The sequence below is a fragment of the Hippopotamus amphibius genome, chromosome 4, assembly GCF_030028045.1.
Source record: "Hippopotamus amphibius kiboko isolate mHipAmp2 chromosome 4, mHipAmp2.hap2, whole genome shotgun sequence".
Lineage (NCBI taxonomy): Eukaryota > Metazoa > Chordata > Mammalia > Artiodactyla > Hippopotamidae > Hippopotamus > Hippopotamus amphibius.
In genome coordinates, this window is record NC_080189.1 from 86575879 (window position 1) to 86601101 (window position 25223).

General features: G+C 49.6%; 1 protein-coding gene across 10 annotated transcripts in view; it reads left to right on the forward strand.

Annotated features, from left to right (window-relative positions):
• The window catches only part of ATXN7L1 (ataxin 7 like 1), a 226452-nt gene extending 203032 nt beyond the window's left edge, over positions 1-23420 (forward strand). For 5 of the 10 annotated variants that reach the window (XM_057733550.1, XM_057733553.1, XM_057733555.1 and 2 more), the window contains 9 exons: positions 862-944; positions 1803-2059; positions 8934-9129; positions 13380-13501; positions 14958-15263; positions 17727-18666; positions 21308-21349; positions 21453-21527; positions 23160-23420. In XM_057733550.1, coding sequence (XP_057589533.1) covers positions 862-944; positions 1803-2059; positions 8934-9129; positions 13380-13501; positions 14958-15263; positions 17727-18666; positions 21308-21349; positions 21453-21527; positions 23160-23201 — 2063 coding nt within the window. In that variant the 3' untranslated portion in view covers positions 23202-23420. The remainder of the gene's footprint in view (positions 1-861; positions 945-1802; positions 2060-8933; positions 9130-13379; positions 13502-14957; positions 15264-17726; positions 18667-21307; positions 21350-21452; positions 21528-23159) is intronic. The other 5 variants (XM_057733551.1, XM_057733552.1, XM_057733554.1 and 2 more) reach the window with 5 other exon arrangements.
• The last annotated feature ends 1803 nt before the right edge of the window (positions 23421-25223 follow it).

The window sequence follows — 25223 nt, forward strand, 5'->3', positions numbered from 1 at the left end:
TAAAAAGAGCAAGTTCCTTAGAAGTCACCTTGACATGAGCCGTCAGCAGTCCAGCGGGAAGGCAGGAGCTGGGGAAAGCCTGCCTTCCTCAGCCATCCTTCATCCCAAGGGGACCACTTGCCTAGCTTGTTCCCATCTGTAGCATCAGGCCCCAGGCCGGGGGCAGAGCAACCGTGAGACTGGCAGGCCCTGCCCTCTCTGCACCTTCAGGTTCAGCCTCAGCGTAAAGCCCACACCTGCCCCTGCCCCTGCCTGTGTGTTCCTGAATCAGGGAAATGATTTTTCTGGTCGGCGAGGCTCGGTGGAAAGCCTCATGCTGAGGACCTTGCAAAGCATGAGGAAGGCAGGTCACACTGACAGGCCAAGGAATAATCTCCCACTTAAATGGCTGCAACTATTAGGAAGGCGGGGCAGGAAGGGGGGTGGGTGATGTGTTCTTGGAGCTACCCCCAGGGAAGAAGTGGCCCTTGGGCCTCAGCTGGCTCTCCCTGGTCTGCAGCCAGCTCTGCCCAGAGGTACCTGGGGAATTGTTTGGAGTGAAATACAGTGTGAGAGCAGCACGGTTCCTTTCCTTCCGCTGCCCGCCCCCACCCTGTTCCCTTGTGCATTCCGATCCCTACCGCGTCCCCACCAAAGCTGGACTTGGAAACTCTCGGGTTCAGAGGGGAGCGCCATCTTCCCCCAGCGGTTCTGGAAGCATTTTAGCAGCCGGTTGGAAGAAAAAAAAAAAAAAAAAAAAACAGATTGCCTGACAATGTCTCACTTGTTGGTGCAAATGTGCATTTTTTAAAATGTAGTCTTAATGCCAAATCCTATTTAGTCTCCTTTTTTCTTATATTTTTTGTTTGTTTCTTAAACCAGAGAGAGAATTTGACCCAAATAAACACTGTGGAGTATTGGATCCCGAGACAAAGAAACCTTGCACAAGATCCCTCACCTGCAAGGTATTTCTCTTTCCATAAAAAATACTTCCTGCTCTCGCTGGGGCCTTTGTCGAAATGTTTGCATGCCACTCTCTGCACACGGCAGGGTGTGGAGCCTCGACACGACCCCCAGCTGTTCTTTGTAAGGGAAATGCTTTCTTCTCTTCCATGGTAGCAGAGTGCCTGCCTCAAGCTGGCTGGCTTTTTAAGAAGGAAAAAAAAAAAAAAAATAGGCTTCCCCTGTTACTTGTGAGGCCAGACAGTAAATTGTATTTATAGGCACTCACAGGCGGTTCTAAACCCTGCTACGTTTTAATGTATGCAGGAGCAGCGCGGCGGCGGCGGCGGCAGCGCCCTGAAAGGCAGCCCCGGAGGGGAGGACGAGCCGCCTCGCCCCTGATCCGGCCACACCGGGGTGGCCAGGGGACAGCTGACCCGAGGCGGCCGCCAGTGGGTAGCCCCCAGCCCCGTATTTCATACTGAACTGCTAGTGCCTCTTGGGATGGAGGCTGTGGCCCTCTCTGCTTGGTGGCTCTGTGTGTCTGGGCCAAAGCAAGCCTCCCACCTGCACCTGGATTAACTCCAGCACGCCCTCACCGTTGCCTTTCATCAGAGAGGTTCTCACGGGTTCTGCGCTGAAGCTCGTCACCTTATGCCATTTTTTGGAGGAAGCTTTGGCTTCTTAACGCCAGGAGCGTAGGGCACGGTTGCGTTTTGTGTGGTCTCTGCCTCTTCCCAGCCGCAGAACAGGAGCTGTTGCCTTGAAGTTGACTTTTCAAGCACCTCTAAATTCCCATGAATTTCTGAAATGGAGGGCCTGGGGAAGCAGGTTTATGTGCTGATCAAAGAGGCTGTGCTTTCCGTCTCTCTTCTCCTTAGACTCATTCACTAAGCCATCGGAGGGCAGTCCCAGGCCGGAAAAAGCAATTTGACCTCCTTCTGGCGGAACACAAAGCCAAGTCCCGGGAAAAAGAAGTTAAAGATAAGGAGTATCTCCTGACTTCGGCAAGGGAAGTACTTCCAAACCCAACCGGGCCAGCGCAGGACTCGCTGCCGGGATCTTCGGGGAGCTTGGGCCCAGAACCTAAAGTCGCGTCCCCTGCAAAGTCCAGGCCACTTAACTCTGTGCTTCCTAGGTAAGTCCCACCTTGGCGAACAAAGCCTTGAGTCCGTGGTCAGGTGACTCTGCCTGTCTGGGTTGTGTGTGGTCTGATCACAGGTGAAATGAGAGTCGTCGTGGTCCTACCTGGTGCGGCAGTTGTGAAGTTGAAGTGAGGGAAAGGGTGTAGGGGGCTCAGCCCAGCGCCTGCCACGCAGTGTTCCGTGGATGTTGCTGCTGTCACCGTTGTCATCCTGTGGTCATCACTGCCGTCATCGTCCTCCGTAGTGGACTTCTGTCCAACAGTATGTGGCTCCACAGAGCAAGAGTCAGCTGGAAATAAATACCTAAAAGGATGACACTCAGCCACCAGGCACCTTTCTGGCCGCCTGAGTTTTTAGATCAGTTGACGATTCCTGGAGCAGAGAGTGGGGGATGCCTGGGGGATGGGTAGTCAGCACAGCTTAGGAGCCCACTTGCCATGAGATTTTGTGAATTTTTTCCACAGTTCTCTGATGGTCAAGGTGAAGGGAAAATTGGCATGACAGGGCTGTCTGTCCTTATATTTCCCTCCGTACCAAGAAAGCCGAGCCATCTCTCTGGGGTTTTATTTGGTGGTCCTGGACAGAAAGGAAAGAATAGAAAACAAAACCCGCTTGGGGGACTTCCCTGGCGGTCCAGTGGTTAGGACTCCGAACTTCCACTGCAGGGGACAGGGGTTCCATCCCTGCTCAGGGAACTAAGATCCCGCATGTCACATGGTGCAGCTAAAAAAAAAGAGAGAGAGAGAGAGAAATCCACTTGGATTAAGAGCGACTGAAAATCCAGGCATGTGTGTTTTGATGGGCAGTGCAGTGCTGTATTGAGCCACAGACCAATTTCCAGGTGATAGGACAGGGAACCCTCATTCAGAAATATTTATTGACTGCTTGCTCCATAAGCAAGGTACTATGTTAGGTGCTCTCAGGCAGGGGCACAGAGGTGAATGAAACTAGATCCTGCTTTTCAAGAATTTAGAGTTTAGAAGATGAGACTCAAATATCCATAACATCATAAAAAGGAAACATGAATAATACAAGTGCAGGTATTGGTATTCTCTGATGATTTTTAATGCATAAACTGTGAGTCTCAAAGAGTAATTGTCCAGTCAGCAAGTAGGCGTGAAGAGAATAGTTGCAAAAGAAGGGGGAGGAAATATTTGCAAAAGCAAATATTTGATGACAGTTGTTACTGATCTACCAGGATCTCTCATGCCCTCCACTTTGGTGCAAGCCTGACCAGTTTGACAGTCAGAGCCCCTCTCTTGGAATCACCCACCTCAGACCCAGCATTTGGGAGGATGGAATCAGAGAGATTCAGACGGAGTCACCACCCACACATCTCCCTCATCATAACCATTGTCGGCTCGTGTCTTCGTGCATTTACTTGCCACTTTCCTTGCCGCCCCTCATTTTGCAAGATCGTTTTGTAATGACTTCTCACTGTAATGCCAGATGTTGGTGAAGGATATTATCCTTGAGGAGACAGTTCTGCTCCCAACTTCTGGAAGGGGCTTCAATGCTACATACAGTAGCTTTCAAACTTCTTGGTGGCGAGGAAACTTTTTATTCCCACAAAACCTCATATGGTACCCGATATAAGAGCACATCTGCCTCCACCTGAAGCCAGCTGAGCCGTGCTCTCATCACACATGTACCCAGAGCCTGCTGTCCCCCAGCCCCTTCCAAAGGATCACCTCGGATTCCCCAAGGACTCCAGGGAACCCCAGTTTGAAAACTCTCTTCTATTATACATTTCTCCATCGATTTTGACTGATGCAGGCACTTCGCACCCAAGCAGTGGTACCTGGCTTAACAGAGAAGCCAGAGGTAGCTGTTAAAAAATGAAAAAGGCGACTGTGGAGCCTTAAGAGCTGCTTCTTTCTGTTCATTTTTGGTTTAATTTTCAGGGGAATGTTTGTCAATTAGAGGAAGGCCAGGTGTTTATGTTCTTTTAGGGAAAGAGAAGAAAGAGAAAGGGTGAGCTTAGGGAGTAAAAAGGCTGCCTCTGAAAGGAAAGCGAGGGGGTAAAGGGGCACATTACAAATGTTGGTAAGAGGATAATTTTTGAGGATGCTTTTCAAGGCATCAGAAAACTTAGGGGTGAACTCTGTTCCAAAGTTAGTGGGAAATAAAGTCCTCTTGCAATTGTTTTAGCTTCAGGTGAGCCCCCATGACATCACAGATCCAAAAAACATGCTCAGAAGTTAATGTACTCACATAAGACGTAAAGCAGTTATTTCCCTTGTGTTAATGACATAAATATAACAGATATTTCAATCACACTCATTATCTATAACAGGCAAAAAAAAATTATCACACGTGAGTGGAATTATGGTAACCCCTTCCGAATCATGAATTTGTTTCTCTTGTGGGAAATGCTAACTTGTGAATTTATTTCTTAAATATCATTTGGTAACCTTGAAAATATTCCAGTTCTCATTTTTGTGTTGCAGCCCATTCTTGTTAGGGGTTCTTACAAGAGGGACTTGGGTCTGGGATTGGAAGAGTGACCGTTAGCTGACAAGGGATGCAACAGGATCGGAAGTGCAGGGCTCAGCTCCTTGTCTGCTGACTAGATGAACGTGGTCGTCTCTCCGCCTCTCTGGCCTCACATTACTCATCTGTCCAATGGAGCGAAGGAGAATTGAGTGAGATAAAGTGACGGGCTCATCAGAAGCACTCAGTTCATGGTAGCTGGTAGTAAGGGGTAGTCAACAGGAAAGCAGTGGGAGCCAGTGAAGGCCTCGGTGCTGCCTGGTTTCCTTTCACCCATCCTCCTGGCCTCTGTCACTCAGCCTGGGGGCCTGTGGATAACATACCGATGTTCTCTGTTTCTTTGCCCCCAACTGTAAGGGAACACATTACTTTCCCAACAGAGCCCATGGGCTGTGGATGGCCAGGCCCACCAAAGCCATCAGGACTCTGTTGGAAAGGCAGGGCATGGGGGAGGGCAGAGGGTCAAGCTGGGCTCTGACAAGCTGGCTTTGGCCCCCAGGGGGAGGGAGGAAAAGTCAGCTGAAGAGGTCCGTGCTGACAATTTCTGGGCACATTCCTGTCTCATAGATGCTCACACATCTCCCCTTAAAGTATAGAATGGCAAATGCCAATGAATCTCAGACTAAGGAGGGCAGTGGGGAGAGGGGCAGAAGGTCCTAGTTCCCTGAAAAAGGGCAGAAGTGAGTCTGGAGTAAAAGCTATTTCATTAAATAGTATAATCGCCAAAGTGGAAGCCATTTCTCTCCTTGACTTATGTTTGTCCCTGGGCTTTTCCTACTCATTTCTCAATTTGGGGGGGGAGGGGGGAGGGCTTTGAAGTCAAGCAGACGGAGCCAAATGTCATTTCCACTTTTTATTAGCTTGGCAACCAATGTCCTCGTCTGAGAAATGTAGGTCGTAGTTATAAGCACCTTAGGCAGTGGATAACTGGGATGAGAAAATGTCTGTGACGTGCCTAAACGTAGTAAGAACTCCGTTCAGGTCAATGGCCTTGCGCCCTCTTCCCCAAAGCACTGGACTGATGCTCATGCTTCCTCAAAGTGGTGGGGGGGACTGGACAGGGGCATCGTCACATGCACTGTCTTTAGACCAGACGGGTGAAGAATCAAGATGGCGGAGTAGGAGGACGCGCGCTCACTCCCTCTCGCAAGAGCACCGGAATGACAACTAACTGCTGAACAACCATCGACAGAAAGACACTGGAACTCACCCAAAAAAACCACCCCACATCCAGCGACAAAGGAGAAGCCGCACTGAGACGGTAGGAGGGGCGCGATCGCGTTAAAATCAAATCCCATAAATGTTGGGTGGGTGACTCACAAGCTGGAGAACAGTTATACTGCAGAAGTCCTGAGCGTTCTGAGCCCCACGTCAGGCTCTAACCTGGGGGTCCAGCAACGGGAGGAGGAATCCCCAGAGAATCAGACTTTGAAAGCCAGCGGGATTTGATTGCAGGTCCTCCACAGGACTGGGGGAAACGGAGACTCCACTCTTGGAGGGCACACAAAAAAGTGTGCTCACCAGGACCCAGGGGGAAGGAGCAGTGACCCCATAGGAGACTGAACCAGACCTACCTGCTGGTGTTGGAGGGTTGCCTGCGGAGGTGGGGGGCAGCTGTGGCTCACCGAGGAGACAGGGGCACTGGCAGCAGGGGTTCTGAGAAGTGCTCACTGGCGTGAGCCCTTCCAGAGTCCACCATTAGCTCCACCAAAGAGCCTGTAGGCTCCAGTGCTAGGTAGCCTCAGGCCAAATGACCACCAGGGTGGGAACACAGCCCCACCCATTGGCAGACAAGCAGATTAAAGTGTCACTGAGCTCCACCCACCAAATCGGATTAAAGTTTTACTGAGCTCCACCCACCCAGCCCAACCCACCCTCAGTCCCTCCCATCGGGAAGTACCCAGGAGCCTCCTAGACAGCTTCCTCCACAAGAGGGCAGACAGGAGTATCAAGCAGTATCAGCACTATATCATCTTGTGGAACTGAGAATCACAGCCACAGAAAGACAGAGAAAATGAAAAGGCAAAAGACTTTGTACCAGATGAAGGGACAGGATAAAACCCCAGAAAAACAACTAAATGAAGAGGAGATAGGCACCCTTACAGAAAAAGAATTCAGAATAATGACAGTGAAGATGATCCAGGACTTTGAAAAAAGACCGGATGCAAAGATGGAAAAGTTTACCAAAGACCTAGAAGAATTAAAGAACAAACAAACAGAGATATGTAACACAATAACTGAAATGAAAAATACACTAGACCAGACTGTTAAGTGGAGCGGGGGAAGGGGATGCAGCGCTGAGGAAGAAAGGCTGGACGGCAGCTGAGCACACTTGTGAGACCTGTCCTACACTTTCTCACGGCCGTTTGCCCCATTCCCCGTCATCCTCACCAAGCCTTGGCTTGTCAGAGACGCAGGCTGGTTCCCGCTCACTCCATCCCTCCAGGTTCCACCCTGGAGGGCAGTGATCAGAGCCAGGAGGTCTCGAAAGCATCCACCACTCCATCATCGCCAGGAAGGTGCCCACATCCTGAGTGACACAAGCCTAAAGAGGAGGAGATCGAGAGCGCCTTCTTCCCGTTGTGCACGTGCCACACGTGTGCCTGGTGTCCTTCCTTCGTGTTTCTGGCTTCACTCTCAGAGCTGCTCTGGAGCTCGCGGTTTCCATGCTCAGCTTTACTCTCTACGATTCTCCTCCCCATGTCTCCTCTCTTTTGCCTGGCAACTGGAACTTACTATTGAGTGTTTCAACCACTTTTCAATTTTTTTTTCTTAATGAAACTTTATTTTTTAAGTCAAACTAATATAGACACGTAGTTCAAAAACCAAATAGTCCTAAAAGAGTTAGCGTGAAAAGCAGTAGTTCCTGCCATGCTGGAACTCTGCTGACCCTCTCTGTGCTGGAGCACCTGTTTCCTGCATCCCTTGCCGCCTTCTCTCTTGGTTTTGTTCCTTTATTTTGATGGGTTATCTTCTCTGTTGGCTTCCTGTGAAAAGGGACATGGGAGGTCAAGTTTTAGAATCCTTATACACCTGGATAGTGTAATAGTAAGTGTGATCCAGTTCTTGCTTAAAAATGCATGTGCCTGTGTATGCCCAGTAAAGAGGTCTGGAGGGATATAAATCAAAATGGTAGTAGCACCTGACCTTGAGTGGCAAGATTATGAATACTGTTTCTTTTCTTTATATGTTTTGGCACTATCAAAATTGTTTTACTGTTGGGTCTTCAAAACCCAAACAGAACGCTCACACCTAGAAATAACAAAGAATCCAGCGTGAAAATGAGGAACAAGGGAGATTCATGAGTAAGAGCTGTTTCATGTTACTTGAAGGGGCAGCTTTCAAAGCAGAATGCAGAAAACCTTTTTTTTTTCTTTTTAAGATCCTGATTTTTTTTTTCTCTCTCCAAAACTTCTTTTTCTCCCTGGTCAATCACCTGATGAAAGTGGAGAAGCAGTGAAAACTAACAAGTAGCTTTGACCATGCTTCTAACTCTTCTCCTCATGCGGATGTTTGTTTCATTTTGTTTTTGACTGCTTAGGAAGCATTAGTGCTTACCTCTTGCTGTGACACTGCTTTTCTATAAGATTAGCCATAATTGAGATGAGATCTGTTGGATTGTTTAGACACATGGAATTCATTCATTCCTTCATTGAGAAACATATTTCTTTAACACCTACTGTTGAGTCAGCCATGCCAGCCTGTGGGTCTAGTGGCTTGTCAAAAATTAAATGGAAACATTCATCCTCAGAAGATGCAATTAAACTAAATGTGGCTTGACATTAAGAAACAGGCTTGGCTGTGGAGTAAGGAACTTGTGGCCCCATCGCTGGGACAAAACATTTTTTCATGCCGATATGACAACGTAATAAAGCCATAGGTTAGTAGCTATGTTTGTAACGCTGTCTTTTGTCATCACTGATTTTTTTTTGTTTTGTTTTGAACTTGTTTATCTGGTTGATCTTCCCATCAGGTCCACTTTCAAAGAGAAGCAACTACAGGGCAAGTACAAATTACTTACATGCAAATGAATGAATAGTTGTAACTGAATTCATAAAAGACGAGTTTTAAGTTAAAGTAACTTTCTGTCACCTTGGTTTCTCTCTTTGTATTTTCTATTCCGCTTACACTGTTGGAGTTTTCCCTGTTGCCCAAATTCAAGCAGAGCAGAGCCTCAGCTCCACCCAAGCACTGTAGACAGCTGGTCGCTGCTTACCCTCTCAGCCTGAGTTTTTCCCTTGTGCAGATTTGCCATCAACCTGTTTTCCTTGTTGTATTGGGAAGGCTAATTGATCTACCTTCCGAGCTCCGTGAAATTGGATGGGTCTTGTTCCCTCAGAAAAGTTTATTCTGTTTGCTCTCTCTTGCCCTTAGACCATCATCTGCAAATAGCATAAGCAGCAGCACATCTTCAAATCACAGTGGCTACACTCCGGAACCCCCTCTACCCCCAGTTGGAGGTGACCTTGCCAGCCGACTGTCGAGTGATGAAGGGGAGATGGACGGAGCTGACGAATCCGAGAAGTTATTAGACTGTCATTTCTCCACCCACCACCCCAGACCTCTTGCGGTAGGCCTGCTTCTGTTTCCATCCAGGCATTTCTTTCCCCCTGTGCTTTGCGGTATTTAGGTGATTGTGTCCTACGATGGCATCCTTCCCAAGGAGAAGCCTCCAGGACAGTGTATTACAAAAGGGCTTCCCTTGAGGTTGAATGATTGCCTTAGAAATCCTCTTGAAAATCACAGAAGGAAAGGTAAGGGCTCCCAGCTGATTATAATCCTTTAAACACCTGAATATTCGTTGTCCATCTCAAAGCGATAATACTTGAGAAACGGCGTTTATAGAAGAGCACGGGGGAGCTGACCTTCCTGCCTTGCCCATCTAAAAGGCGAGCCTCTGATTTCAAGAATTGGTCTAGCTCACCTGCCTTGGAAACCGTCTGTCTGAGCAGTGTGCCAGGTGCCAGCCCTGGCTGGCTTTCTCCCCATTTGGTTCTGAGTTTTATTGTTATTAGTAGGTGTGACCATACGGCACCAGAACTCGTGTGTGTGTGTGTGTCTGTGTGTGTCTGTGTGTGTGTGTCTGTGTCTGTGTGTGTCTGTGTGTGTGTCTGTGTGTGTCTGTGTGTCTCTGTGTGTCTGTGTGTGTCTGTCTGTGTGTGTCTGTGTGTGTCTCTGTGTGTGTGTCTGTGTGTGTGTCTGTGTGTGTGTGTCTGTGTCTGTGTGTGTGTCTCTGTGTGTGTGTCTCTGTGTGTGTCTCTGTGTGTGTGTCTCTGTGTGTGTGTCTGTGTCTGTGTGTGTCTGTGTCTGTGTCTGTGGGTCTCTGTGTGTGTCTGTGTGTGTGTCTGTGTGTGTCTCTGTGTGTGTGTCTGTGTCTGTGTGTGTGTGTGTGTGTGTCTGTGTGTGTGTCTGTGTGTGTCTGTGTGTGTGTGTGTCTCTGTGTGTGTGTCTGTGTGTGTCTGTGTGTGTGTCTGTGTGTGTCTGTGTGTATGTGTGTGTCTCTGTGTGTGTGTCTGTGTCTGTGTGTCTGTGTGTGTGTCTGTGTCTGTGTGTCTGTGTGTGTGTCTGTGTGTGTCTGTGTGTGTCTGTGTGTGTCTGTGTGTGTGTCTGTGTGTGTCTGTGTGTCTCTGTGTGTGTCTCTGTGTGTCTCTGTGTGTGTGTCTGTGTGTGTGTGTATCTGTGTGTGTGTGTCTGTGTGTGTGTCTGTATGTGTCTCTGTGTGTGTGTCTGTGTGTGTGTCTGTGTCTGTGTGTGTGTCTGTGTGTGTCTCTGTGTGTGTCTCTGTGTGTGTGTCTGTGTGTGTGTCTCTGTGTGTGTGTGTGTCTCTGTGTCTGTGTGTGTCTGTGTGTGTGTGTGTAAGAGGGAAGCAGTCATGTCAGCATAATTGCTGATGATTAACGGAAAGGTCAGTTTCTTCCCACTTCCCTGAAAGAGTCCACTTTCACAGTTCAGAAGGTCGTTGAAATCCAGGTGGGAGGTATAAGCAGGCGTGAGCCCGTGGCTTGTTTGTATTTGCCCTACAAGCACTTAAGAAGGGAATGCCTGGTGCTGTCATCATAGACCGAATTCGAGGAGGCTGGGAACGTGGGACCTCATAGGCCGTCTGCTCTGGTCCCAGCTTGAGCCCCGCAGGATCAGCTTTGACTGTCCCGAGGTGGCATGGACTGCGTAGGTGAAATCAGCTGAGCGCTGAGATATACTGAGTCCCGCCTCCCTTCTATCAGTGTGATGAACGAAGGCCAAATTCACTTCCTGTTTCTGGGGAGGATGGTGAGCTGTGCTTCACCTACAGCCTGAGACCCTGCCTCTAGTACAAAAATAGGGAAGGTCCGGAATGCCTGTGACGGCCAGTAATAGAAAACAGCTCGTACCGTGTGTGCACTTCAGTCATTTGCTTGTCTCATAGGACAAGGTGTCTCAAAGTGCGTGCTTCCAGGCTTGGCTCCGCATCTCCTCAAGGTCCTCCTGCTGAGGGGGAGTCTCTGTGGCCCTCTTTGCCTTTCAGGCACGGTTTGGATGCATCAGCTCCAGCTCCAGCATCACATCCTCACCCAGTAGCACTCTATGGAGCAGGGAAAGGGACAGACAGAAAGGGAGCCCTCTTCTAAGATGCTTTCTTAAGTCATTTCTTAGGGAAGAGAAATCTTATGAACTGCCCCCCCACAGCAGACCTTCCTTTCCATCCACCAGAAGTAAGTCACGTGCCCACCCCCATACCAATCAGTGGCAGAGAAGGATGGGATTGTAGTAACACAGGATGAAACCAGCCACGATTCATCCCGAGGTTCTGGGAAGAGACCCACCTTCCCTGCTCACTGCTCCACGTCAGATATCAGAACAAAAGTGTTCTATTTGCAAGGAAAAGGCAGGGAGAACTGGGGGCAGGATGACAATTGCTGAGCTTGGCAACCGGTAGGGTCTGCCACAGTGGCCAATGCATTGAGGATCTACAGCCCTACCTGGGGCATCACATGCGACCAAGGACAGGAGCCTCTGGGGCGCTAACCCTTGGATCTAGATTCGAATTAGAGACACGGGTAGCACAGACAGTAAGAGGCCTCCAGCTTCCAAGTCTGAAAGTGAGACAGGGCGCTCTACCAGAAGGCCAGACTTTGAAGCACATCAAGATCTTTGTCCAGATGACAAGCTGCCAGGCTACAGTGGATTAGCTCAACTCAGAGCCTGGCAGATTTGTGTGCCCTTAATGCTTTGCTGATGTAAATGGAAAGGCCATGGATTTGTTTCTTTGCTTTGTCCTTTCTCTCAGGGCCAACTGATACATTAAATCAATTTTTGTAATGAACACTTGTTCAGGGTTGTCTTTAGCAAAGAGATGAAGGAAGAAAAGATGTCTGGACCTGGACCGGCTCCCACATGCTGCTGGGGACCAGCTTCCACATGGGAGAACTCCTTTTGTATGTTTTCCTACTTGGCTAGTAAGGACGTAATGTGCAGAAAAGAGTTTTTCATCAGGAGTTCCCGATTTGATGGGTGGCACGATTTTAATGCAACCCCCCCACCAAAACATAAGCAGAAACAAAACAAAGGGAAGGTGTTGCGTTTCCTCCTAAGAACTGTTCCAAAGGCTGGTTCCAGGAAGGGTTTGTGGAATGAGTGCCAGCCCAGCACTGTGTCTGGGATGGAGGCCAGGGAGCTGCTGGGAGAGGCCTGGGGGAGGGGGAGAAGCTGCATTTGAGTTATAGTCATTTGCAGACTCGCCTGAGCTCTGACCAGGCACATGTCCCCTTCTCAGAGGCTGTTTCTTGCATTTGTTTGTCGGCTTTCAGGCTGTCCTAGCATCATCATCAAATGATGTTTATTAAACATCTCACTGCTCATATTTCAGCCATGTATGTTAACTGTGATGGTTTGCTCTAAACTAGTTTGTAGGACTTTATCTTTGTAATCCATCCTTTAGCCTCAATGCCTACTATCCTCACACTGAGGAGGAAGAAGAAGAGAATGGGGTCCCTGGCCTTTATACATTGATGATCATTAAGACGGGCACAGGAGCACTTAATATAACATAAAACAGCCATGGAGCGATTCTCAAGTGGAGTGTAATGAAGTGTGCATAGGTGTCTGTGGGAGTTCAGAGGGGCAAGGTGAGTCAGATAAAGGCCACTGGAAAGGAGAGTCTTAATTAGGGCCCTAAGGGGGGGAGAATTGCGATTGGCCGAGAGAAGAGGGAAGGAGACTGCAGGCCGAGGGAGCCACCGGAGCGTGAGCGCGGAAGCAGTGCTGTGTCCGAGGGCAGCCTGAAAGTGCTGATGGAAGGGGAGATGAGGTCAGCACCAGGAGAAGAGGGAGTTCAGCCCAGCTGGAAGGCAAGTGGCTCTGTTGACCACAGATAGGAAAGGTATGACCCATTGGCAGGAGAACTTCGGAACCAGCCGTTTCCGTTACCGTGATGGGAAGAGGGAACCAGTGGCTTGCTTGGGAAGATGCCTGATGTCACAAGCCCGTGGTGCTGACAGATTACCCCGGCTACTGTTGGTTGGGTTTGGTTTGGGTTTGGTTTTCGGTTTTTTTTCAACCTAAAATGCTGGCTCAATTCCAGGTATAGAGAAAAGTAGCCCTCAGTGCTACAGAAGATTGAAGGTCACTATTGTTGAGTCATCCTGTGAGGTTCTGCAGAAAATCTAGGAGCTCAAACTGAAGCAGCAGAGAAATATTTTTGGCTTCGGTACTATTTGCTTCTTTATTTTGAGGAAAACTGTACCCCTGTGTGTTTTTATGCAAATGTAATTTTTCTCTGTATGGCTTATATTAGCTTATGAACCTGTAATCAAAATTAAAATGCTTTCTTCCCCCTCACAGTTTTGCTCATTCGGGAGTCGCCTCATGGGACGAGGGTATTATGTGTTTGATAGAAGATGGGACCGTTTTCGATTCGCACTAAACTCCATGGTAGAAAAACACTTGAACTCACAGATGTGGAAGTAAGTGAGCGGTTTTTGTGCAGTATGAGCTCTGAGCTGCCCCACAGCTGTCTGAACCTCAGCTTTCTAAATGAACGTCGCCAGTTGGCTTTTTCTTGGACAAAATGATTCTGAAATCAGAGTTTGTGATTAATTCTAAATGTCAGCCCCTATTCATGGCTTGCTGTAGTTTTTTAGAGACATGTACGATGTGTGGTATGCTTTGTCTTCTTTGGAGGTCACTTTTGTGTTGGTGATCTTCTAAACTAAATGAAAGGTATTCGATGAGACCTTGTTTATCTAACAGTGCTAAGGGCCCTTTTTGCTATGACTAAGAACTTCTAAGGATATTAAGAATAAGCTTCTGTTTGTAATGTTAATGCTACGATGTCAATACTGAAGATTTCGTGATGGTTACGGACCAACTTGTGATTGTTTAATGTCCTGTGAAAAAATACATAACGTGGCCTACAGGGCAGATCCGGGGCCATGTTGCCAAGTTGGTTAAGCTTGTCTTTGGCCCTTCCCACCTCCCTAGGACTCTGTCCTCACCTCTGCATATACTTCTCTCTACCCTAAACCCAGCTTATGTCCCATTTCTCTACGGTCCTTTTATATTCCAACACCTCTCAGTGTATGTACATTTTAATAGATCCATAAAAAGGGGAAAAGCCTTCTTGACTTCGGGAAATGCTGTTGTACAGAATGACAGGCCAGACACTCTCAAACCACAGCATGTAAGGAACTGCCATTCCGGCCACTTGGTAATGCAAGGCCGCCCCCCTGGCGACCCCCAGCCCCCACTCCTGCAGAGGTGAGCTTTCAAGATCTCATAATCCACAGAATCATGGGTCCCTCAGCTCCAGGCCCGGATGGTCCAGGAAAGCCAACACTAACCCCTCACCCTGCCCAGTGAAGCCCAGGAAAGGCCAGGAAGGCATTCCCGAGAAATAGGGTACTAGGATAGGATGGGAACAGGATTCAAAACCTGCCCTCTCCCAGCTCTCCTCCTCTCTCCCAGGCAGTGATGGCACCTCAGCCCCTATTCACCACGATGCCCAAAGAGCTTCCAGAACTTCTAGAAGTAAACCCCACTGTGCCTGCAGTAAGCTCTCATAATGGACTTAGGATGACACATTGACACTTCCTGTGAAGTAGGAAAGGGCCACAAGAGAAGCTTATCATTTCTTCTCACTTAAGTGACTGCCCCGTGTGTCTCAAAGGCACCTCGATATCTACCTGTGTCCTTTCTAAACAGCACCGAGTGGGCTGCATGCGGGGTTACCGTGTTCCCGGTATTTGGTGACATCCTTCTGCGTGGGTCCCCCAGCATGGCAGCCAGCCCCGGTGACCCCGCAGCTCTGTGCTCTCCTGTGTTGTGGAAGCGTAAATCCCGGGCACGTGGAAGGAATGTGTTGATCTGTATTTCGCTGCCTGGTGTCCTGTCAGCTCAAGTCCATATTCCTTTCCTCCTCAGGCACAGAAACCCGAGCCACAGGGCATCAGGTCCCTCCCCCCTTTTCAGGACTTGCCTAACCAATCTGCTGTCACTGAGCAACATTGGGGCTGCCTGGGTGTCAACTCTGGAGAGCGTAGCACCCCGCTGCCCTCTCAGCCTCGCTGCCCAAACCCCAGGCCCCGACGGGCCCGAACCTGGAGGGATGGCAGCCGATGGGGGCGTGGAAGACGTTAGGAAGAAAAGGAACGGCCAAGACTCTTTTTTCTTTAACAAGCATTTAACTCTGCATCAGGAGACGCCAACACAGTATTCTCTTTCAGCCAGGTCAGCATCTGGATCTCCGTGCCAGCTGTCAGGGGAGGATGGGCACTGTAATTCATTCGCATCTGTGGGCTTTTGTCTGGGACTTCCCTAGGCCAGCGTGCAGAGCTTCAACTGGGACACAGCCCACCAAGCTGAAACCCACTGCCATCTGGCACCTGGAAAAGCACATTAAGTGTCTAGCGTGGGGGAAGGGGTTCCTGGGGACAGGGAGCTGCCACATGCCCCTCACCCTGCCTCTCCCCTGCCCTTCTCCCCTCCTGCCTCTGCTGTCCACTTAAGATGAGTGGGGAGAGGAAGGAAAGAGGTAGAGAGTATGCAGAAAAATGGCACCCATCCCAGGGCTGCGTGTCGGCCAGGGCACGCTGAGGACTTCAGCTCTGCCGGTCAGAACAGGCTGAAGCCTGAGTTTATACTATTTGATTGGAAAATAACAAAGCAGGATGCTCAGAGTAGATCCCAGTTAAGGCCACCGATTGGGGTCCTCTCTAAATAACTTCTTATTACAAGTCACTGCCAAACTTCTGCGCGTATGGACTCCTATCCATACTTTAGCTGGTACAAAACTTGAGTGAAGGAAAGGTTGAGTGGGGTGCCTGGAGAACCAGAGGAGGCAGCAGCCAGCAGAGATGGTGCGGTGTGCTGATGCCCTGCGCGCTGGGAAACGGGCCCTGAGCTGTTAGGAAGGGGTTGTGCAGTGCCAGACAGTTCTAAGGGTGTGTTTAGACCTTTCCGATCTGATCTGTGGGAGTCCTTGCCCGGCATGCGTAGTTACATTGCTGCTGAGAATTCACCTGCTCACCCATCGAGCACCCACCCATCCATCCGTCCATCCATCCAGTCATTCATTCATTGCAACAAGTGCTACTCATGGAGCCCTTGTTTAGCATCGACAGGATCTTTTACCCTCTTCAGGCTTGAGAGAAAATAGATTTTCAAACACCATCACGGCCACGCTGGGTTTGGCAACATTTCTCTCCTATATTTGATCTCCTCAGTCTGATGTTTTCAAGGACACTGTGCTTGTATACTTAAGGCTTCCTCTGGATTCTACCCTAGAGATGAAAGTCATGGGCTTCACCAAATTGCAGGCAGAAAACTGCATCCAGAGAGAGCAGGGCTAGAAGAGGCATTTCCTCCTCAGCGGGGCCTCTTTCCAGGGCCCCCTGCCTCATCCTGATGCTGCAGCTGGGAGGGTGGCCTCCACGGAGAGAAGGGAGGCCCCATCTCACACCTGCCCGCCTTCAAGTGCTGTTTTCCAAGAAGAAGAGCTAGTTCCTAATTTCTGGGGAGCCCCAGCTACACAGAAAATGATTTCCAGCAGAAACAGGGAGTGGGGAACAAGGTGAGAAACAGGAAAGAGCAGTTTGAAAATACTCACCTGGCTCCTGAGGTGGGTATCCTTTCCTGAAAAGTCAAGGGCGTGGTGACCCGGAGGCCCCCGTGCTGCTCTCATCCCCAGAGCAGCAGCAACATGGACCCAGGCCATGGTTTGGAAGTAGAAGCTGTTTCCAGCACAAGTCAAAAGACAGAGTTTGAGGGGAGGCCCCCAGAGTGACCCACCACCTGGTGCTGGCCTGGGTTCCACAGAGAGGAGGAGGAGAGTGTTTACTCCCAGGTACCCATCCTACTGCAGCTTTCAGGAAGACCCCCCCCCCTTTCACACGTTCTCCTGTATTTATCTTCAGAACAAACTAGAAATCCCTGATCCCCTTCTCTAGATCCATGAGGGTCCCTGTACCCTTCCCCCGTCCTAACACGGGGATGGGAAGGACCTGTTGAAGTGATAGCTCCTGAGCGAGCCCTGAGTTAGAGGGAGGGGAAGGGGGAAGGACAGAGCCGACAGCCGTGAGCTAACGTGGAAGGCCATCTCTACAGGGTAGCCCAGAGGCTGCAGACAGCAGACGAAGGGGGATGCCCAGATCGCCTCCACCCGAGAGCAGGGTGGGGAGGCAGGGGACAGGAAGGGCTGGGAGGCCCTGAGAGGCAGGGGACAGGGGCTCAGGGGGACGCTCTGGCCCACCTGTGCAGGTGGCAAAGCCCCGGCCTCACACCTCTTACTTCAAGCCAGGACCTAAGTGTGACATGACCACGTCTCATTAAAAATCACCTTCATCACTGCCAGGGGTGCAAAAAACAGAGGCGGGTACTGTCGGGGACATTTCTATTCTAAATAACATTCGCCTCTTATTCATGAACCCAAACCAGCTGTTATCCAGTAGCCAAGCATGGAGAAAACCATCTGAAACCTGAAAGTGATTAGAACGAGGCTGCTGGATGTTGCAGTGGGGGGACCCATGGGGCAGGGCCATAATGCAGATTTTGCCATCCTTCAAGGCTTCATTCTCCATAATCTGGTTCCGCCAGGGTTTTCTCTGTAGCCCTGATGCTCACACTTAATCGAGCTTCTGGAGCAATGCCAAGCCTGCTTCTCACTGTTCTCTTTCACTCTTCTCTCATGTTTAGGAAGATCCCTCCTGCGGCAGATAGCCCCATGCCCTCGCCAGCAGCCCACATCACCACCCCTGTTCCAGCATCCGTTTTACAGCCTTTCAGCAACCCCAGTGCTGTGTATCTTCCTTCAGCTCCCATCAGCTCGAGACTCACCTCTTCTTACATAATGACATCAGCCATGCTCTCAAATGCAGCTTTTGTGACATCGCCGGACCCGAGCGCCCTCATGTCACACACCACAGCTTTCCCTCATGTGGCCGCAACCCTCAGCATCATGGACTCAACCTTCAAGGCCCCATCCGCCGTGTCCCCGATACCAGCCGTCATCCCTTCCCCATCCCACAAGCCATCCAAAACCAAAACCAGCAAATCCTCAAAAGTCAAAGACCTGTCCGCCCGTAGCGACGCGTCTCCAAGTAACAAAAAGAGGAAGCCTCAGTCTTCGACTTCCTCCTCCTCCTCCTCGATACCCCTGCAGACACCCCTCTCGCCCCCACTATCAGGGCCCCACAAAAAGAACTGTGTTTTGAATGCCAGTTCAGCTTTGAACTCCTATCAGGCGGCCCCTCCCTATAACAGTCTGTCTGTGCACAACTCGAACAATGGGGTGAGCCCACTCAGTGCCAAACTGGAGCCCTCAGGACGGACCTCGCTGCCCGGCGGCCCCGCGGACCTAGTGAGACACGTGGGCTCGGGGGGCGGCAGCAGTGACTCCTGTCCCCTCTCTGTGCCCTCCCTTGCAGGGGACCTCTCTCTGGCCTCACACAATGCCGTGTCTTCTCTGCCCCTCTCTTTTGAAAAATCAGAAGGAAAAAAGCGTAAGAACGCGAGTTCTAGTAGCAAAGCCTGTAAAATCACTAAAATGCCTGGAATGAATAGCGTTCACAGAAAGAACCCGCCCAGCCTTCTCCCACCGGTGCCCGATCCTGTTAACAGCACCTCCTCTCGGCAGGTAAGGGACCCGTCCTTCCAGGAGCCTCCTGGCACCGCCCGGGGGAGGGTGGGAAGGGGAGCCGGGCAGCGCCCCACCCCCACGTAGCCAGGTGGCCCGGACAGGTGATGCAAGCTTGAGTGCCGTCCTCATCCTCCCCGTGGGCGAGTCCACCCTCTGCTCTGAGAGCAGTTTATCTAACACTCTCTACAGTGCCCATAAGCTAGCTGCTGTTCTGAGTCCTATACGAGCATCGCTTCATTTAATCCTCACAGCAACCCACGCAGGTGATGCAGTTGTAATCACCACTTTACAGATGAGCAGACTGAGGCACAGAGAGGTTCTGAGTTCCCCACCTCACTCTATTGTGTATCTGGAGTTCTGAGGACGATTTCATTGAAGAGGTCTGTTGCCAAGCAGTTTCTTTTTTGTTCTATTGGCATCCCCTTAGGAAGAACCCGAGGCCCAAGCAGGTTCCACCTGGAGGGTGCGAGCTCGTGCTTCTGGCTCCCAGGTGGCTATTCTTCTCACTTTACCAGGCTCCCTGCTCCTAAGATAACTCTTTCCTTCCTAAAGTAACACTGCAGCTCACACCAACTGGCACAGAAGTGCTCAAGGCCACTGTACACAGAGAAAGCTGTGCCGTGAGGGAAGCTGGGGGGCTGGAACGTGGTCCAAGAAGAACACATCTTTCCCTTGAGCCCTGTTCTCATCCTCAAGTCTAGTCTTCCTCTTAGGCTGGGGAAGCTGCTTAGGAAGCCATGCCACCGGACTCTGGTGCCATTTCTGTGTAGGGAAAGGAGCAGAGGCGGGTAGGGGCCAGACTAGGGTCTCTGTGACCTGAGTCCAGCAGGAGGGACCTCTCAGGACAGCGTGCATGGACTATAGCAGCAGCCCCAGGCCAATAGCCACAGAATTCAGTGGGCCAGCCCTGTCTGGGGATGAGGACCTTGGAGACGTGAAAGGCAGTTGTTTAAAAGATGTTTTCATGTTTTTCATCATCTTTGTGTGACACTTGTTAAAACCTCACGAAGAGAACCTCTTGAAGGGAATTCACAAAACAGAAAAACATACGAGAAAGTAAGCTTGGATCTCGAGCCAGACAAGCTGCAACCTGAGGCCAAGGTTGCAGGGGTGGGGAGACATAGGTCCTCTCATCAGAGCCCAGGCACTCGCACACATCTGCAGTTCCAGGGATGCAGGGGAGGGGGACCAGCACCCACAGGGTCCCCCTGAGACTAAACTGCTGGTCGATGACCCTTCCGGGTCTCAGGATGGAGGGCAGATCAGGGCTTCCTAAACTTGAATGTGCACATGAATCACTGGAGGGTCTCAGTAAAATGCACATCTGCGTCAGCAGGTGTGGGGTGGAACCTGAGCATCTGCATTTCTAACGGACTCCAGGCAGTGCTGCAGCACTGTTGTGTGGGCCACACCCTGGGCAGCAAGGCTGTAGTGTCACCCGTTTTCGATGAAGTTCTGGCAGCTAACCCTTACTTATGGGATGGGCTCTGTACCAAGCACTTGATATATTCACTTAATCTTCACCTGTTATTACCCCCATTTTACAGATGAGTAAACTGAGGCCTAGGAAGGTTAAGCAATGTGCCCAAAGTCACACAAGGAGTAAATTAGGGCTGGAATTTACACCCAGGCAATTTGGCTCTGGAGTCTGGGCTTTTCACCTCCGTGCTTCTATTGATGGAGTGCCTCTGTATTAAGTAAATGTGGAACTGTTGATTCTTTGGTATGCAGGACCATACAATATGTTTAGTAAGCATGATGAATTAGTCAAAACCAGTGGTGAAAGGAGCCAGACAGGCCTCCATCAGAGTGCTCATCAAGAGGGAAACCGAAAAGAGCCAATGAATTTAATGGCTGCCTTGGATCTAGTCAATACTGGTTCTCTAACGCAGCGGATACCCGGGTGCTTGTCACCCGGCCATTAAGAGAGGTTTTGTCAAGGGTCACCACCAGTGATTTGCAGGTGTTGGGGAAAGGCCTTTGGAATCTATGTCGATGCTGTTAGGAGGTTGAAAGAAGCATGATGTGAGGTTGAAAAATTCAAGGTAAATGTGCTTTGGGGACCAATTGGGAATCTATTTAAGTATATCTGGTAGGTGTAAGGCCAGAATTTGCCACAGAGATGTTAAATTGAACAGAAAACAAGACTACGAATGTAAGCCAGATGTCTTTCTGCAAAGGCTCTTCATGAGAGCTGCGTGTGGAAAGTACTCCCCTGAGGACCCTGCTCGCTGCGAGCCCCGGTCAATCACGAGAAAGGGGAGGAGCCCGACGGCCACGCCCCCAGGTCCCCAAGGCGGTATCCTAGGCAGGACCCGGCTTTGGCCTCCCACTGGAAGCGGAAGCCGGGGTGCCTCTGGCCATTTTTCTTAAGAACATCAAGGAGTGTGCCAGGAAAACTGACTCAGAAAAGGACGCAGGCGTTTATTCCCAGCTGGTCCAGGGGAGTCTGGGCTCGAGACGAGATGGGTCTGGGACTGCAGTCACAGGTGGCAAAGCTGGGCCATCTCCCGAAAACTTGCAGTCTGCACCTCTGGGAAGCGGATTAAGAATTCCCCTCCATTCCACGTTCCCTCTGGGATGAGGCGGTCGTCATCAAGGCCCCCCTGAAACATACTCATTTTCTCTGCTGTTTAAGATGGAAACACGAGTTCCACACCACGAGAGGAGAGCCAGCGAGGTACCGTGCAGCTTCCTCCTTTCCCCTGGCGACTCGTGGTATCGGTGGGTCTCTCCCAAACTGGCTTCCTGTGTCTGAGTAGGGTTTCACTGGTGTCTTTCAGGTTGGGAAAAATAGCAGCCTAGCTTTGTCACAATCCAGTCCTTCAAGCATATCCAGCCCAGGACACAGCCGACAGGTAAGTTACTGGGGGACAAAAGTCCGTAGGGTCATCAGCAGGGTGGAAAGAATGTGGGCATTGGGGTCAGACCCTGGTTCAGATCTCATGTCCAGTTAAGAAAATGGCTACCTGGGGTCTAACACTAGGCCTTCTCCTAATTAGCTGTGTGCCCTTGGGCAAGTTACTTAACTTCTCTGTGCTTTAATGTCCTCGCCTATAAGATGGGGATCATTATGGCCTCTATCTCGTATGGCTTTTGTGAGGATTAATTGATTGACATAAAGCCTCTACAAAATGCCTGAGACCTAACACACACAAGTATTAGCTTTTACTGTTAGCAGCTATATGATATTAGACAGATTACTTCTGAGTCTCGCCTTTTTCATCTCTTAAGTGGCAAAATCGATACCTACCTCCTAAGGTTATTGTGAAAATAAAATGCTGTTGGCTAAAGGGCCTTGCTCATGGCAGACATCGGTCAGCACTTTCTCGAGGCCTCTGGTGAGCTGTAGCTACCATTCAGGGTATGGTTTCATGGTGGGACTTTTCAGGGTAGACTTAGGAGTTTTTATAAACGTGCAGTGTGAAATCAGTCAGTGTAGAAGTGATTTTCTCCAGTAGAGTGTGTGCACATCCGGGGGAGGCCAGGGAGTATAGGCGAGTAGAGTTGTGTGTGTTCTACATGGTTGGAAAAAATACATATATGGCTGTTACATTGTCTTAGAAGTGCCTTAGGTTTCATAGATACCAAATTACAGTGTTTTTTTCTGCACTTTGGCATTTGGAGTTTCCCCACAAATCTTGGGTAGAGTTTGGGTGAAAGTTATAGGGAACAGTTTTGTATCCGCAGATCAGGGAGTGTCTCCCCACCATTTTGAGTCACTGTGGCACCTGCAGCCCCTCGTGTGTGCTGGGTTGGGGGAGGGGGCAGTCTGCCTGTTTACCGCAGGCCTCATGCACGGGTTGATAGGTGCACCTGGAGACTCCACTTCCACCCTTAGCATGCACGCAGCTCCAGGCACACCTGCTGGGAACCCACAATGCCGGTGGTAAGCCTAAATGAACATAATAATAATACCAACACCTGCTGTTTGTTGAGCCCTTTCTCTGTAGGCTCCGTGCTCTGCCTCTCACGTGCATTACATACATTTCCACCTTTTAAGAACCTGGTCAGGTTGGGGACAAAATGCTTGTCCTCATTTTATAGATGAAGATGAAGGAACTTGAACCAAAACCTGTATCTCCAAAGCCTCTGTGCTTAACCCAAAACTATACTTCTTCCTTAGGTAATTCTCCATGCTGTCTGTGGGTTAGGTGGGAAAACATGGACTAATAGAGAGAAAAACGAAGATAGATCAATTATCATGGCCCTCCCTCCTGGAGAGGAGCCCCATAAATCCACAGGATTTGTCCCTGCGTTTTCCTCCACAGCTAGGATCTTTGTGGCTACCTTCCACTTACAGAGTCCTTTACTTCCATCACCTCATTTGGTCATCACAGCTGGCTTTTGCCGAATGCAGGAGGTGGGATAGTATCCTTTATCATATAGATAAGGAAACTGAGGCTCCCTTCTTGAGTTCTCGTGGGTAATGCCAAACATATGTTTTTGAAGCAAGCTTTTCCTTTCTTTTCTTTTCTTCTCTTTCCTAGAAGACCACAAACAGAACGGGCAGGATAAGGACTCTTCCGTAACAAGACTACGAAGCCACTTCCAAACCAATGCCTGGCCACGGGACCTCACCCCAGGAGACCGAGGCCAGAGGAGGGAGGGGAGTGGGCAGTGGGGGAGAGTCTGTTTCCTGTGCCCTGCCTGTGGCTCTGACCTTTCTTCTTTTTTTAACTGACCAATTTTTAGTTTTGAGGAAAAAGAAAAAGGCAAAAGAACGTGAATTTGAGTTTTACAGAAAACAATACCAGTGTTTTGTTGCCGTTCTTTCATTTGCCACGTGTATACCTTCTTCCAAGTTTGGGGTCACTCCTCTAGCTTCTGATGCTGCTACTGCATCATTTTGCTCCAGCCACAAGAGCAGACATTGCAGAATGTCCGTTGCTGGTTGGCATCATCTGAAACTCTTGAACTTGAGCACGTGCAGTGCTCCTTTCCTTGCCCTCTCCCATCCATTCCTTCCATCCCCTCCTACCTGCCCCTCTGTGTCCCCACTGGCCATCACAGGAGCAGGCTCTCACAAGCTTCCTCTAGACAGTGTGCTGGGGCTGGGTGTGGGGGTGAGGTTGGTCGCTGGGAGTAGCCCATATTTGGGGAGCTGAGAGCAGAGAGCTTCAGGGTGGGTGAGTGCCCTCAGCAGGTTTCTGGGGTACATCAGCACAGCAGGAGCCAGATGCAAAGTTGAGAACAGAGGCCATTTAATGGTGGGGCTTCCTCAGTACCACTGTCCAGCTGTGCATCTCGGAGAGGATGTCCTGGGTTAGGGACAGGGGCAGGAACAGACCTGGGAGGTGGCAGGAAGAAGGGCATGGGGGTAGGAGGAGAGATCCTCAAAAGATGATGGGAACTGGGTGACTGTGATCATCTGAGCTTGTTAGGAATCCATGCTGCAAAATCCCTTGCAGGGCACCACGTACAAGGGTGCAAAGCTGGGCGAGTCACAGGGGGAGGAATCCCAGAGAAAAGAGCACGAGACCACCTCAGGAAGCCCCTCAGGAAGAGGCATGGTGCCCACTGCTGTGGAAGTTCTCAAGCTGCCCTCCAGGGCTCCGCAAGAGGAGAAAAAGCAGGGCCAGAAGGAAGGGCCTTGGGGGAAAGCTGCGGCGGAGGGTTAATTGCCAAACCCCTGTTGAGAATAAATACTCGCACTGCCCGTCCACCTCCATGCCAGAGGGCCGCTCAGACTCAGCACACCCATAGATCAGTTCATGCTAGGTTGTCAGAGGCCTCCAGTCCAGCCACCCCAGGAAGGAGTGGTAAGGCCACCACTTGTGGAGAAGAGCCATTTGGAAGAGCCGGAAGGGGGACGCTGGAGGCCTGCAGCTATAACTGTTCACACTGGAGTTTTGAAAGAAACAACAATACCATAAGCTTTAATTGGGAATCATAATCAGGAAAGGAATTCACCATATAAAGCAGGTGTTCTATGCTATGAATCATGTGACTTTGTATACAATATAATGGCAGAGAAACTAGGAGGTTTTGCTTCCTCCCTGAGTCAGAAATGAATGCCAGCTTTGCAGCTGGACATAAACCCTCATCCCCTAAAGTTTTCCTTTTCTTTCCCATTCCCCCCAAGCCCAAAGATCAGACTACTGTTAAATTTCACCATATGATTGGATTTTGCAGAGACGGGAGGCAAATGGAGTGATTTGCATCAATGGAATTGCACTGACAGTGTTTCTTAATAGGATTACTAAAATTTTTAATATAAAATGAAGATTTTTTTAAAAATCAGGAGTTGATATTAGGTACTAGGACATTAGTTCAGATGATTTCATTTTTATTTCTACAGTGTTAAAAGTGCACTTATATGCTGGTTTATTTCCATCTTGGAAAAAGAGACTGCAAATTGAAGGGAAGATTGTTACTTTTTCTTTAAAAAAAAAAAGGTTAAGGCAGATTTTAAGACTTATAAATGTTTAAGAAATTATAAACAAGGTTAGACCCTTTGAAAAAAAAGTTTAGAAGATATTCTTAAAGTAAATTTTTATAGTGTTAATTTTGTAATAATTTATGTTTTACTATATTACAGAGCTAACTGACCA